Genomic DNA, 12204 nt, shown 5'->3' with positions numbered 1-12204 from the left:
TTTAACAAATAGCACCTTTTATTATTCATATTTTTTTACAAATTCACAATATACAAGTTAATTAAACTTAAAAGTCAATGTCTTTTTTCTTAAAACCGCCACATGTTTTTGGAATTGCTGTAATATCATCTTGTTCTCTTTCACTTGACTCTTGAAGTTCTAGAATAGAAAAAAAAAGACTATTATATCTTAGGATATTTATGAGAGCGATATTTTAGTGAGATATGATATTATAGGTAGAATTTATGTAACAAAGGTATATCCAATAAAAAAAAAAAAATAATTGATCCTCAATATATCAGGTATAATTTAGATTATTAGAGTTAGAACTTGTTATAGAAATAAAGACCATGTGACAAAAGTTAAAAACTGTTAAATTTGAATACAGAAGAGAAGAGTTACAGAAGAGAAAAAAGAAAAATAAAACAACAAATACAGAAAAAAGAGAAATAAAGAAAACTTTTGTCTGATAATCTTTAAAAAAGAGTAACATTAGTAATTTGTTAAATTCCGCAATAAAGTTCTATGTTAATTTAGTAAGTATTCTATAGTCAGTCTTACCTGGGGGTAAATGCAATTTCTCAATAACAAATTTTTTCCTCCTCAGTTTAAAAGCCAGATCTAGGCTAGGTGGTACATAAGGTACCAAAGAATAGAGGGCCGATAGTTTGGTGATATGGAATAAACCATGATATTCACTATAAACTGGATTGGTTTCTTGACTCGATCCCGCAAATGACTCTATTCTGACCGCATTGTCTACTGAATAATTAATTCTCTGTATTATGTGTTCATCCTGTAATATTAAATGTAAAATAAATATACTCATTAATCATTATAAATTATCTATCTAGAAATTATCTTTTATAATAAAAATTATAATAATATTCTTTCAGATTACAAAACAAATAGTCAGAAATAAATAATTTCTTTCAATTACATATTATTTTATTATATAGTTACTACAATAATTTATACTTTAAACTTACCTCAAACAAATGTGTTGGAATCGTAATAAATGCAACAGCATTTGTGTCCCTGAGCACAACTCTCAAACAATAAATGAATTTAATTAAATCTTGCCCATAACTGCTCGGAGCACAGTCCCCACAGTCCATAGCTGTCCACATTGGGGAACCCAGTGACTGTATGCATATCCGCAATATATTGCTGTTCTTACTACTGCTTTTGTACTCTTCTTTACTTGTTGCATTCTTAATAGTTGAGAGTAATTTGAAGTACATGTTGTTTTTGAATCCTAAAAATAAATATTTGTAAAGTAAATTTATATTATAATAATTATTACAGAAAGGAGGTTACAAATACAAAATCAAGTGTATGCCATTATATAAAAAAAAAATAAGCAGCGACTTCAGGAAATACTTTTCTACCTTTGCATTGAAGTTCATCTTGTAATAGATGACAGTATGATATGTTACTATTACTGATAATTTCCTCCTCGATATGTTTACTCAGATCAAAGTGATGTCCAAAGTTTGTGTTGCTACCAAATGATGACTCTACTTGCCCCAAGCCTTCATACCTCCATGCTATTTTCATCTCACTATTTGTATGTGGTACATCCTTCTCATTACTAGGTGCTTTACAAGGCTGTGGTAGTTCTGTGACCTGTAATTGTAATAAGAATGTCTCATTTCAATTAATCATTTGCATATTCCCATAGATTGAAGGAAACAAAAATGAATGAATCATATTAGATTTCTTCATGATCAATCACATAAGAAGTTCATAAGAGCTCTGTCTTATAAGATTTGAAAATGATCTAGCAAGATTAAAAAATTCTTATGAAATAAAATTCCAAGTAGAAATCTCAGGTTCGGATGTTTTCATTTGAAAAGTTTATTATCTCTATGGCATATTTCAAGATTAATTTTGTTATACAGTGTGATGTGGTTTTATTATATAGAGTATGGTTTGATGGATGAGGAAATAAATGAAACATGATAAAAATGATTTTTAAACGATATTAAGATAAATTGTATTTATAAGATACAAGATTAATCACAAGAGTTCCAATCTTTCAATAGTGTGTATTTGTAATTACTGTATTATAAAATGTATTATATTTATTAATATTATTCTTAATTGAATGTTTGTTATTCACTTACAATATTTTTTGGATTCTCATCTGCAGATGCAACAAGTGCAGCATGTTTGCAAACAACTCCTTCTGCTAGGAAATATTTACTGAGAATTCTGCTATAGCTTCCCAATACATCTTCCTCTAAAAATAAAAGTTGAATAATTATTAATAGACAATCAGCTATTGATCTAACTATCTATTTATTTAATATCTAGATTATTATATTTCTAATATGGTTCAATTACAGCATTAGAAATACCTCACCTTCTTCACCTATTTCTGCTTCTAAACATATTCCTGCTGCTGTAGTACTCTGATTTGAATGGAGTGTACGGCAGAAACAGTTATGCAATCTATTTTAATTTGATTTTTTTGAGACACCCTCACTTAATATGTGATCAATCTCAGACATGCTTGTTGTCTTAAACAATGTCATTTACAGAAGTTCACAAGTGGCAGTAACATGTTAACATTAGGTAGGTTATTTGCTCGAATACTATTAGTGGAAACATTACACTCACAAAACAATTAAAAGGATAATTTTACAAACCTATAACAAATATCGACCCAGTTGGTATCCCGCCTCCTGAAAGATAATGATTTCTCAGTCTCAGATTCGCAACACATGTGACAATCTATGCAAATAAAATTTTATCCTTATTTACTATATGTATAAAATACACAGGTATATTTTATCATGAAGGTAGCACTAAAGAACTCACCAATAACATGATCAAGTGATGGAATACCCGAAGATATATACGGTAGGTTATTTTTCAGTTTTGTACCAGGTATACTAAATATTGAATTCGACGTTTTCTGAAAACTTGACATAGCGTATAGTTTATGCCTATTTTATTACAACTGATGAAAGACCGTGACAATACGTTCCAAACCAATAAAACTTATCCTTAAAGCAAATGCATGAAAAATTAACAAATCAAACTGCAAACAAAACTTATTCAAAATTTATAGTTTTCAGACATTGACAATTGACATTAGTCACATTAGTCATATTCAATTGTCATTACTGTTATAGAACGTCACTAGTGCAATGTTTTGTCTGTCATGTCGTCGTGAACACATTTACCAATAAACGTATTATTTTATATTTGGTGCATCATTCCATATAAAGAAGACCACCGCCCTATTAAGGCACCCAAACAACAATATATGGTGTCAAGATGTTTTGGAGCTATATTTATTATCTGTGTATGGAAAGTATATTTCTAATAGTCTGTTATAGCAGCTGACACTGCTGACACATAAGCGATTCAATTATAGTCTGTGTTAATGATGTGCCGAGTCGGCCATTTTTGGTATTCGAGTACTTTAGTACTCATATAAAAAAGAATCGAGTCAGTACTCGAGTCCAAATATTCACAAAGTACTCGAGTACTTTGCAACATACAGTCCAATAGCACGACAGAGCAAAAAAAAAAAAACGCCACTCACTACACAAAATTAAACAAGTTTTTAGTTGTACGAGTAGCAGTTGTAGTGTACGAGTATCGTCCGTATTCGAGTATCACTGGTACTCGAGTATCACTATTGGTACTCGAGTATGCGAGTTTATGTAAGTACTCGAGTACTGACTCGAGTCGACCTGACTCGGCACATCTCTAGTCTGTGTCACTCTGTGAGTCTGTGACTGTACTGTGCATATTTGCTTGGTTGGGAAGCACACGTATTTGTGTATTTCTTGTATTATAAATTCTAATTAATTTAGTGATTTGCGTATACCGACTGTATAAATCAGTAAAATGCAAGGCCCAGCCGTTTTTATGGATATATCCCTGGAGGATCAAGTAAGTACATATGATCATAACCTAAATGATAATTGCAGCATTGTTTATTAAGAATAAGTTTATCCATATGGGAAGAATATAAAGCAAAGTAGCTTTATTTCAATCTAATAATAATGGACTGTGTATGTCAAAGTGTACAACTAGAAAGCCGCTTCAATTAAAACCAAACATTAAAGTTCATATCCACTATTAAGTTCTAAGTGAAATTGTCTTTGAAAGTAGTATTAAATCGCAAAACGGCTTTTTCATAGTAGGCGACTTCTACAATTAATGCGATTTACTCAAAATAACTCTGGCATTAACATTTTGTGACTGAAGAATTTTTACTGTTATATGTCTCATATTGTATTGATTTTGCCTTGGTATACGTCGGACCATTGCTGTTTCAATGTTTCAATTGATATTTGCTAAGTTAGTACAAGTTGTACCATATTATATGAAAGTTATAACATTTTATTCTAATTACTTTTTCAGGCTTTAGAATTGAGAAGATACTTCAAAAGCCTCGGCGCAGAGATATCAGAGGAGAAATCCCCCAAGGGTATTGAGGATGACTTGCACAAGATTGTCGGAGTGTGTGATGTCTGTTTCAAGGAGCCCAATGAAGCTGACGTTGAAGCTATACTTAACAGTATTGTCTCCATAATGGTTTCTGTAAGTTAATTTTTATATATAATTGCTTATATGTCAGTAGAATAGAATGGGATATGATAACTGATTCAGGCCTGAACCAGAAAACTCCTCATCATTAACCTTTTATTGTACTAACACTGGGTACAGATGTCCTTTCAGAATTGGAAAGGTTTAGTCTACATTACAACATGTTGGCCAAGTGTAGATTGGAACACTTTAAAAAACGTTTGACTGTAAAAAAATATGCTAGCAGTATTGATGATGATTCACATTTATATTTATATAATGCCTTAATTTTAGATACCATTGGAGAGAGGTGAAAACCTTATATTGGCATTCAGTCAGAGACTCACCAAGTCTCCGGGACCTAAAATTGGCATGGTCGCACTACAATCGTAAGTATTTATTATATCATCTCTGGAAGGACTAAAATGACTAAAAGACTATGCGGGTTAGACTTTTAGCCTTTCCAGTGATGGCTATATTTAGTTTATCAGAATTTGGATAAAAATGACCTAAATTAAGTAACTTTGTCATAATTTCAAATGCTATATATTCTTTTCAGTTTATGGAGATTATATAACAATCTGGAGTCAAACTCTCCATTACGGTATCATGTATACTACCATGTAATTGAGCTAGCAGCCCGCGTGGGCTCAGTGAGGGAAGTATTCACAGGTGTAGACCAGCTGCGAAGTCAGTTTGCCAATTGCCCTCCCTCCAATGAACAGATGCAGAAGCTATACAGATTGTTACATCAAGTACTAAAAGATCAAAACAGGTATGATACATTGGTTTTATATGACATTAACTTAGTGTTGTTAAACTCTTAAATATTTCAAATTTTTTAGAGTTTAACAACACTAAATTAAGTGGGATATTGATGAAATTGTATGTACAGTGCATTTAATTTTCTTCTCATATAATAAGAATGTTGCACAACAGGCTTATATTTTACTTACAAATCAATGTTTACTAGTAAAATTATGTACAACAATTACTGAACTAATGATTCTTATGGATAAATGGATATTAAGTTCTGTTTAAAAATAATAATTTATTTGTATTGATCGCTTATTTTGCTTTTCCTCAATTTTCATGTTGCATTTCATTTTGTCACATTTCAGTGAACTAGCATCAAAGGTGATGATAGAATTACTTGGCACATACACAGATGAAAATGCATCCTATGCTAGAGAGGATGCCATAAAGTGTATAGCAACAGCCCTGGCGGACCCCACCACATTCCTGTTAGACCCATTGTTGGCGCTCAAGCCCGTGCGATTCTTGGAGGGAGAGCTCATCCATGACCTACTCACTATTTTTGTGTCCGAGAAACTATCCAGTTATCAAACCTTTTACAATAATCATAAAGAGTTTGTTCACTCACAAGGTAAAACAATAATTATTTATATCACGGCGTGCGTAAATGGACGTTTTACGCACGCTTCGCGTGCGCAAAACCCCCATTTCCGACCCCGTAATATAAAATTTTATACAACACGCGGACGAAAAATGTTTTTCTGACTCGTGTGATTGCAGTCCTCGCCTGCGGCTCGGCCTGCAAACTCACACTTGTCAGAAAAAAATTTTTCGTCCTCGTATTGTAATGTACTATTTATTATAATGCTTTATAGTGTGTTGTTCAATAACTACATTTTCACTAGAAAGGCTAAATGGCATGCAAAGTAGCCCCCTTTGGACGATATGTAAACAATGGAAATTAATTTGAATTACAGGTCTCAACCATGAGCAGAATGTCAAAAAAATGAGGATATTATCATTTATGCAAATGGCGGAGTCTGATCCTGAGATATCTTTTGATGATATCATATCTGAACTACAGATTGAGGAGAAGGATGTGGAAGCGTTTATTATTGAAGGTAAGATGGAAAATTATTTTTTTGGGATAAATATAAAATATATTTAATTTATTAAGTAATATCATTTTTATGAGAACCAACAATTACATTAAACTACCAACAAAGACTAAAAATTTCATTTAGCTATGTTAATTAAATTTCTATTGAGGATTATGGTCAATTCATTGAAATTATATGTACGCCTTAAGGTATAACCTTTATCGTCTTGATCATAGAAATATATAAATGGATTTGAAAATAATTTGCTGTTATCATCAAATCATTGCTTTCTGATTGGTCAAAAATACTCTGTGAATTAACGTCTGTCATTAGATTATTCAATTTGTACAGTTTTTGCCTACCAAAGATTGTTGTAATTACATAAATTGGGCCTTCTTGAATTGCCAAACTCAATTTTTATAATAGCGAGCATAAGTTGACGACCCGCGTGGCGGAGCGGTCACCATGCCGGTCTGACGCGCAGAGGGTCCCGGGGTCGATCCCCGGCCAGACAGATTTCTAAACGATGAATTTAGATTTCTGTTTCTGGGTCTGGGTGTTTGTGTATTTGTCTCTGTGTGTGTCCATAGCACCCACGATACAGGGTAATCCTAGTGTGGGGCTGTGAGTGTAGAAAGCGTTTTTTTAGTTGAAGTACGTTTTAAGTAAGATTGCTATGTTCATACGATTGCAGTGCTGAAGACGAAGTTGGTCCGCGCGCGCATGGACCAGGCGGCGCGCTCGGTGCGCGTGTCCAGCACCATGCACCGCACGTTCGGCCGCGCGCAGTGGCAGCAGCTGCGCACCGTGCTGCTGGCGTGGCGCGCCAACGTGCAACAGGCGCACGAGTCTATGAAGTCTGTCGCCGCTGCGCAGATCGAGTACGCCGCGCAGCAAGCTAAAGCTTAGCCTAACCTAAACTAACTTAAGTTGTATTACCATCAAGTTTCAATAAAGCCCGGTCAGTGAGCAGATGCCGAATGGAATGGAGTAGTCTTTACCTATACGTTTCATATTACAATTACAGAAAAAACAGTTGTCCAATTTATCTGCTTCTTCTTTCACTGACTCGAATCGGCAGAACAAGCGCGGATTATCTTGGCGCAAAGTCAACTTAATCGTTTTTAACGTAATGTACAATGTTAACGTTTTGTAAGTTCCATTAATGACAAACTATTTGTATAATACATTTTCTACATAATGTTCATTTTTTATAAAACAAAGGATTATCTGTGTTTAAATCGTTTTTATTTTCGAAACTGCATACTAAGTTGGCCATTTTAGTATCATGAATAGTAAGCAAATGTTGTTAGTGGAACTTTCATAGAAATTATATTTTTACATTAGTATAAACTTGATACATTTATAAAAAGTATTTAAAATAAAATATATTCTTACAGAGGGTAAGAATAATACAAACTTAGTTCAGTTCAGTTCATATTTTCTTTTATCAAATATACTTTATATAGACATGTCTGCAGCAAAACTACTATTCTTATTTAAAACTAGTATTCTAATATCAGACTATTCAAACTCTTTATATTACATCAACTTTGTCACAATTTTGATACAACATAAATTACTTTGTTCATACAATAAAGTATTTAAGTGAATATTTTGTTTTATTTTTTACCTCCTTACCTAAAACTTTACTATTAGTTTACACTTGTCAGATTTTATCATCATCAAAAAATGTAACATAATAATAAAATTAAAAAAAAGAAAATACATTATATGTAAATGAACTGCGTTATGTTTGGTTAGTCATAAATTCTCAGTGGAGCCTTTCTTCTGTCTGTCATTCTTTATAAAAATTAATTTCTTTGACATTGAGCATACCATACGAGCTTTCGTATGAAATATTGTTCATTTGAATTCACAAAGTGATTTAGTGATTATCTCTGGTCACTTTATACGCGTATATTTACTAAAGAGAGAGTATCATTGGATTAATATTTCATTGGAATACCTGCAATTAATATTCTCGAATTTCTATGCTACATGGATTATGGTTATGGAAATGAAGGGTGTTTCCAGAACGTATTTCGTTCGTTTGTATGTGTGACTCTTTCGTTGTTGCTGGGCCTACAGGTTTACACGTATTTGTGGGGACCGCAAGATGTCATCGAAGGGGACTTTACCGACATAAAATATGTCGTCATGCAACTTACCCATGGTTTGTCTGAGGTACTGAGTGATTACTGTTGATACTTATCGTAACATAAGTAGGACACGGTGTGTAAAAAATAATTCCATATTCTGCTTAGGATTGTTTCTTTTGTTACTATACATTTTTAAAAGATTTATTTTAAAAAATATCTGCTAAAGTAGTCTGATCAGTGATAACTTCTCAAGTTCTGTCAACTCTTAAATTAGACCAAAAAATAAACTGGTAACGCAGGTTTTAAGTAGGTACACTTTGTTTTATTACTAAAATAAGATATAATAATCCCTGCCGGTTTATTGGTCTCAAGACGACTCTATTATTTGTCCAACTTCCATATTCATATTGTTATCCATTAGGATTCACTTAGATACATTTTTATAGCAACAAACAAACCTAGTCGTAATTTTTTGTAATAAAAATCCGATAACTTAAGTCATATATAAGTATAGATATCTCACCGCCTTGTAATTGAACGAAGCCATTAAATGGCTTAAACGCTTAATGGAAATCGACGAAAAATGCGGAGAAATTGTTTCATTCGTAAATGATCTATAAACTATTTTTTTTTAATATTTTTCAAACATGGGAATAGATGACTGAAAATTTCAATTTTCAAAACTATTACTTAAGTTCGTTTTAATAAATTCATTATCTATGAGAATTCCAGAGCCAAACATGACTTAATGTACAAAGGTAGATTCCCCGTAAGCATCACACGTGATGACCAACACCAACATGTTGGTGACCGCACTAAACGCGGATTACACACCTACCCAACTTCGTAAGTTAAATCTTTAGGCATCTTCTAATTGACCTTACTGATGAAAAAAGATCATTTTTCTGAAGGTGACTAGTAAACACGAGCAACTTCAAAGCGAGATGGAGCGTATGTCGGCCGCACTGCCCGCCGTAGCGGCCGCTGCGGGCCGCGCCAAGGATGCTTTAGAACCTTCAAGACGTAGCCCCAGACATGCTTTGGATATACGCGACTATGACAGACAGGTAGATATTCTACAAATTACTCGCAGGTAGGTAGTTGGTTAGTCATATTGTGTGTGTTATATTTATCAAGTATTTACATAGCTATAGATTTAGGTAACTATCCACGTCGCAACTTGTTTATCAAACTAAGAAATTAAACTTAAAACTTGGATATTAGGAAAGTAATAGATTTATGTTCATGTTCAATGTTTTTACATAGATAGCAGATTACGCATTGGAAACGGCTGGTGCCCGCGTCATAGACACTGGCGATACTACAGAACACGCAATCTACGAGTCTCCGGTGGGGTGGGTGCTGTACGTAGTGAGCTCTGTGCTCTGCCGGGACTGCCCGGGCGCGGCGGCAATCCTTCGTCCTGGTACGCTTCCTGGCGAGTGCTGGGCGTTCAAGGGATCCAGAGGAGAGGCTACGATCCGTCTGCTTGGCACCGTGTATGTTACTGGCGTTAGCATTGAGCACATTCCTGCTCATATTTCACCCACCCGGTTTGTATAATTTCGACACATATATTAGGTATTTTTAATGCGTAGCTATATTATTGATTAATATCATTTAAGATATCATTTAACATAGTCAAAGTATCATTAATGTGTTAAAATGATATATTAAAATGTAACATTCATAGGATTAAATTGAAATTTTGCAATAAATATAAATAAATAAAATAAATAAAATTTCGATTTTACAGTGAAATATCATCAGCCCCACGACTATTTCAACTAGAAGGCTTGGAATACCGTTCAGATCAATATCCTCATGATTTTGGTACATATGAATACAAGAAAGACGGTAAAGCTATACAGTACTTTGAGGTACAACACCCATCAACAAAGGCTTACAATTTGGTGAGATTCCGGGTGTTGTCCAACTGGGGACACACTGTCTACACTTGTGTGTACCGAGTGAGAGTCCACGGAGATCTAGCGCTAGGACAGGCACCATCACAGATAAGTAAAGATGACCAGGAGCTGCGAATTGAAAACGAATAATCTCGTAGTTTAGTCTAGACGTGTCAGTGTGAAATTTGTTTGTAATTTACGTGCCTACTGTATTTTAAAATGCTACTTCAGTTAAGTATTAAAGTGGTCTATTTATTTAAAACACTATTTTGATTTAAAAGACTTAACAAAGTTTTAGTTAAAAGACTCAACAAAGCCATTAAAACAGCGTACTAAAAATACATTTTAATATTCAGTGAAGGTATAGAGGAGGTCGTAAAAGGCAAGATTATTGTCATTCTTTGTTGTGAAAAATGTACCTACCTATGGTTTATATGTAACATTTATTTTGCACTAAATGGCTTCAACGGGTACCAATAGGGCTACTTCGCTTATTTTTTTCCGAATACCTTCAAACCCATTACTGCCAGGTGCCCGGTTAAGCTCATTGTGTGTAGTGCCTTTGCACAAAACGAGTGAAAGCCAATACTAACAGTAGATGTTAATCTGGGTGTCCGGCAGCCGAATGCTATAAAAATTCGCCTATTGTGCAGTGGACAAAGCGACAAAGCACATAAATTAACATGAGCAAAGTGATCATGGGCCCCCGCGGCGTCCGCACTAATGGGTTGACCGGCCTGCGTCGCATTATACGAACTACTGGTTGCACATGTTGAATAATAATAAACATTTTTAATTTTAAATTCTCTAGGTAAGTAACTATTTATATATTATATCTATACAAACTCATTAATACACGGGTTGAATAACGACTCTTCTGTACCTAGTTAAAATAATGAGAATTGAAATAGAAAACGAGCATGCAGTCCCCCTAAAGGTAAGCGGCCACTGTAATCCATGGATATTTAATCAACCCCAGATAGGATTGAAGTCCTACATAAGGTCGGACACAGATGGACGGATAATAATCCCTGTGGACTAAGTTGAAACGCCTTGCGTGTCTCGCCCTTACCAAACTTTTAAAACTAGAACACAGTAGCGTTCAACTTTTTTATCATATTTCTATAGGGAAAAAATTGGTGAGGCGGTGGTGCTTCCTGAGTCGACAAACCTTCAAGGTACGTAAATACTTGATTAAATCAAAATTTAAAGTAAGTATTTAGTGTAATTTTCCCCATGCTTTCTTTTTAAATAGGCAATTAATTGTAATTTGGGGACAGTGTATCATTTACCATGAGACCCGACTATTATACCTACTCGTATTCTGTCGATAATTATTTATTTTTGGGGCACTATGGAATCCAATAGCAAGGCAATAAATCTTTCATTATTAACGACAAAATAGTAATAAAGCAGTACCTATGTATATTGGTCGAGTTTCTATGACTAAACATGATCTGCCTATGAAGCATAACGTTCATATCTTTTTGTGTAATCACGCTGCTGGTAATTTATACTCTTTAACTATAATCAACTTCATTGATTTATACTATCTCATTGATTTATAAGACTAATTATTGATTATAAAAAAAATTATATTGGTGCTACGTATGTAGACTCACAAGAACCTATAATTACGTAAACTGGTTTGAAGTATCATATTATATCTTTGCATGACTATGTTTGAATGTAGACATAACTGGGCTGATTTTTAATGGGTTTTCAGTTTGTAATAAAACTGAATGTAGTGTATGTAACTGAGTGTATGTAATTTAACTAGACTTAAGG

The 12204-nt window shown here is 33.8% G+C and overlaps 3 protein-coding genes across 3 annotated transcripts; 2 read left to right on the top strand and 1 right to left on the bottom strand.

The window, feature by feature from the left end:
- Positions 1-11: 11 nt before the first annotated feature.
- On the bottom strand, positions 12-3044 carry Elp4 (Elongator complex protein 4). The gene is made up of 7 exons (XM_073085786.1): positions 2827-3044; positions 2655-2690; positions 2130-2245; positions 1392-1629; positions 990-1258; positions 562-796; positions 12-159 (listed from the first exon to the last, which is right to left on the bottom strand). The coding sequence occupies exons 1-7, from the start codon at positions 2936-2938 to the stop codon at positions 68-70; spliced, it is 1098 nt and encodes a 365-aa protein (XP_072941887.1). The 5' UTR covers positions 2939-3044; the 3' UTR covers positions 12-67.
- A 689-nt stretch (positions 3045-3733) lies between these two features.
- Positions 3734-8020, top strand: eIF3m (eukaryotic translation initiation factor 3 subunit M). The gene is made up of 7 exons (XM_073085575.1): positions 3734-3912; positions 4387-4566; positions 4846-4940; positions 5111-5326; positions 5673-5938; positions 6285-6428; positions 7102-8020. The coding sequence occupies exons 1-7, from the start codon at positions 3868-3870 to the stop codon at positions 7314-7316; spliced, it is 1161 nt and encodes a 386-aa protein (XP_072941676.1). The 5' UTR covers positions 3734-3867; the 3' UTR covers positions 7317-8020.
- Positions 8021-8149: 129 nt separating this feature from the next.
- On the top strand, positions 8150-10672 carry LOC140751916 (SUN domain-containing protein 3). The gene is made up of 4 exons (XM_073086027.1): positions 8150-8594; positions 9421-9576; positions 9776-10062; positions 10266-10672. Exons 1-4 carry the CDS (start codon positions 8409-8411, stop codon positions 10564-10566), a joined length of 930 nt encoding a protein of 309 aa, XP_072942128.1. The 5' UTR covers positions 8150-8408; the 3' UTR covers positions 10567-10672.
- Positions 10673-12204: the final 1532 nt, after the last annotated feature.

This window comes from Epargyreus clarus, unplaced genomic scaffold (genome assembly GCF_041222505.1).
Source record: "Epargyreus clarus isolate Ecla_fem2 unplaced genomic scaffold, WU_Ecla_fem_2.2 ptg000023l, whole genome shotgun sequence".
NCBI classification, from domain to species: Eukaryota; Metazoa; Arthropoda; class Insecta; order Lepidoptera; family Hesperiidae; genus Epargyreus; species Epargyreus clarus.
This window is presented reverse-complemented; position numbering and strand designations above follow the sequence as displayed.

What these genes read in the sequence shown, in the direction of transcription:
- eIF3m (XM_073085575.1), top strand. Translation starts at nt 3,868, where the DNA reads ATGCAAGGCCCAGCCGTTTTTATGGATATATCCCTGGAGGATCAA. An exon ending in GTACTAAAAGATCAAAACAG is followed by an intron (nt 5,327 to 5,672) that starts GTATGATACATT and finishes GTCACATTTCAG; the next exon opens with TGAACTAGCATCAAAGGTGA. An exon ending in GGAAGCGTTTATTATTGAAG is followed by an intron (nt 6,429 to 7,101) that starts GTAAGATGGAAA and finishes ATACGATTGCAG; the next exon opens with TGCTGAAGACGAAGTTGGTC.
- Elp4 (XM_073085786.1), bottom strand. Translation starts at nt 2,938, where the DNA reads ATGTCAAGTTTTCAGAAAACGTCGAATTCAATATTTAGTATACCTGGT. An exon ending in AGATGAACTTCAATGCAAAG is followed by an intron (nt 1,259 to 1,391) that starts GTAGAAAAGTAT and finishes ATTTATTTTTAG; the next exon opens with GATTCAAAAACAACATGTAC. An exon ending in GAAATTGCATTTACCCCCAG is followed by an intron (nt 160 to 561) that starts GTAAGACTGACT and finishes TTTCTATTCTAG; the next exon opens with AACTTCAAGAGTCAAGTGAA.
- LOC140751916 (XM_073086027.1), top strand. Translation starts at nt 8,409, where the DNA reads ATGGATTATGGTTATGGAAATGAAGGGTGTTTCCAGAACGTATTTCGT. An exon ending in TACGCGACTATGACAGACAG is followed by an intron (nt 9,577 to 9,775) that starts GTAGATATTCTA and finishes GTTTTTACATAG; the next exon opens with ATAGCAGATTACGCATTGGA. An exon ending in GCTCATATTTCACCCACCCG is followed by an intron (nt 10,063 to 10,265) that starts GTTTGTATAATT and finishes TCGATTTTACAG; the next exon opens with TGAAATATCATCAGCCCCAC.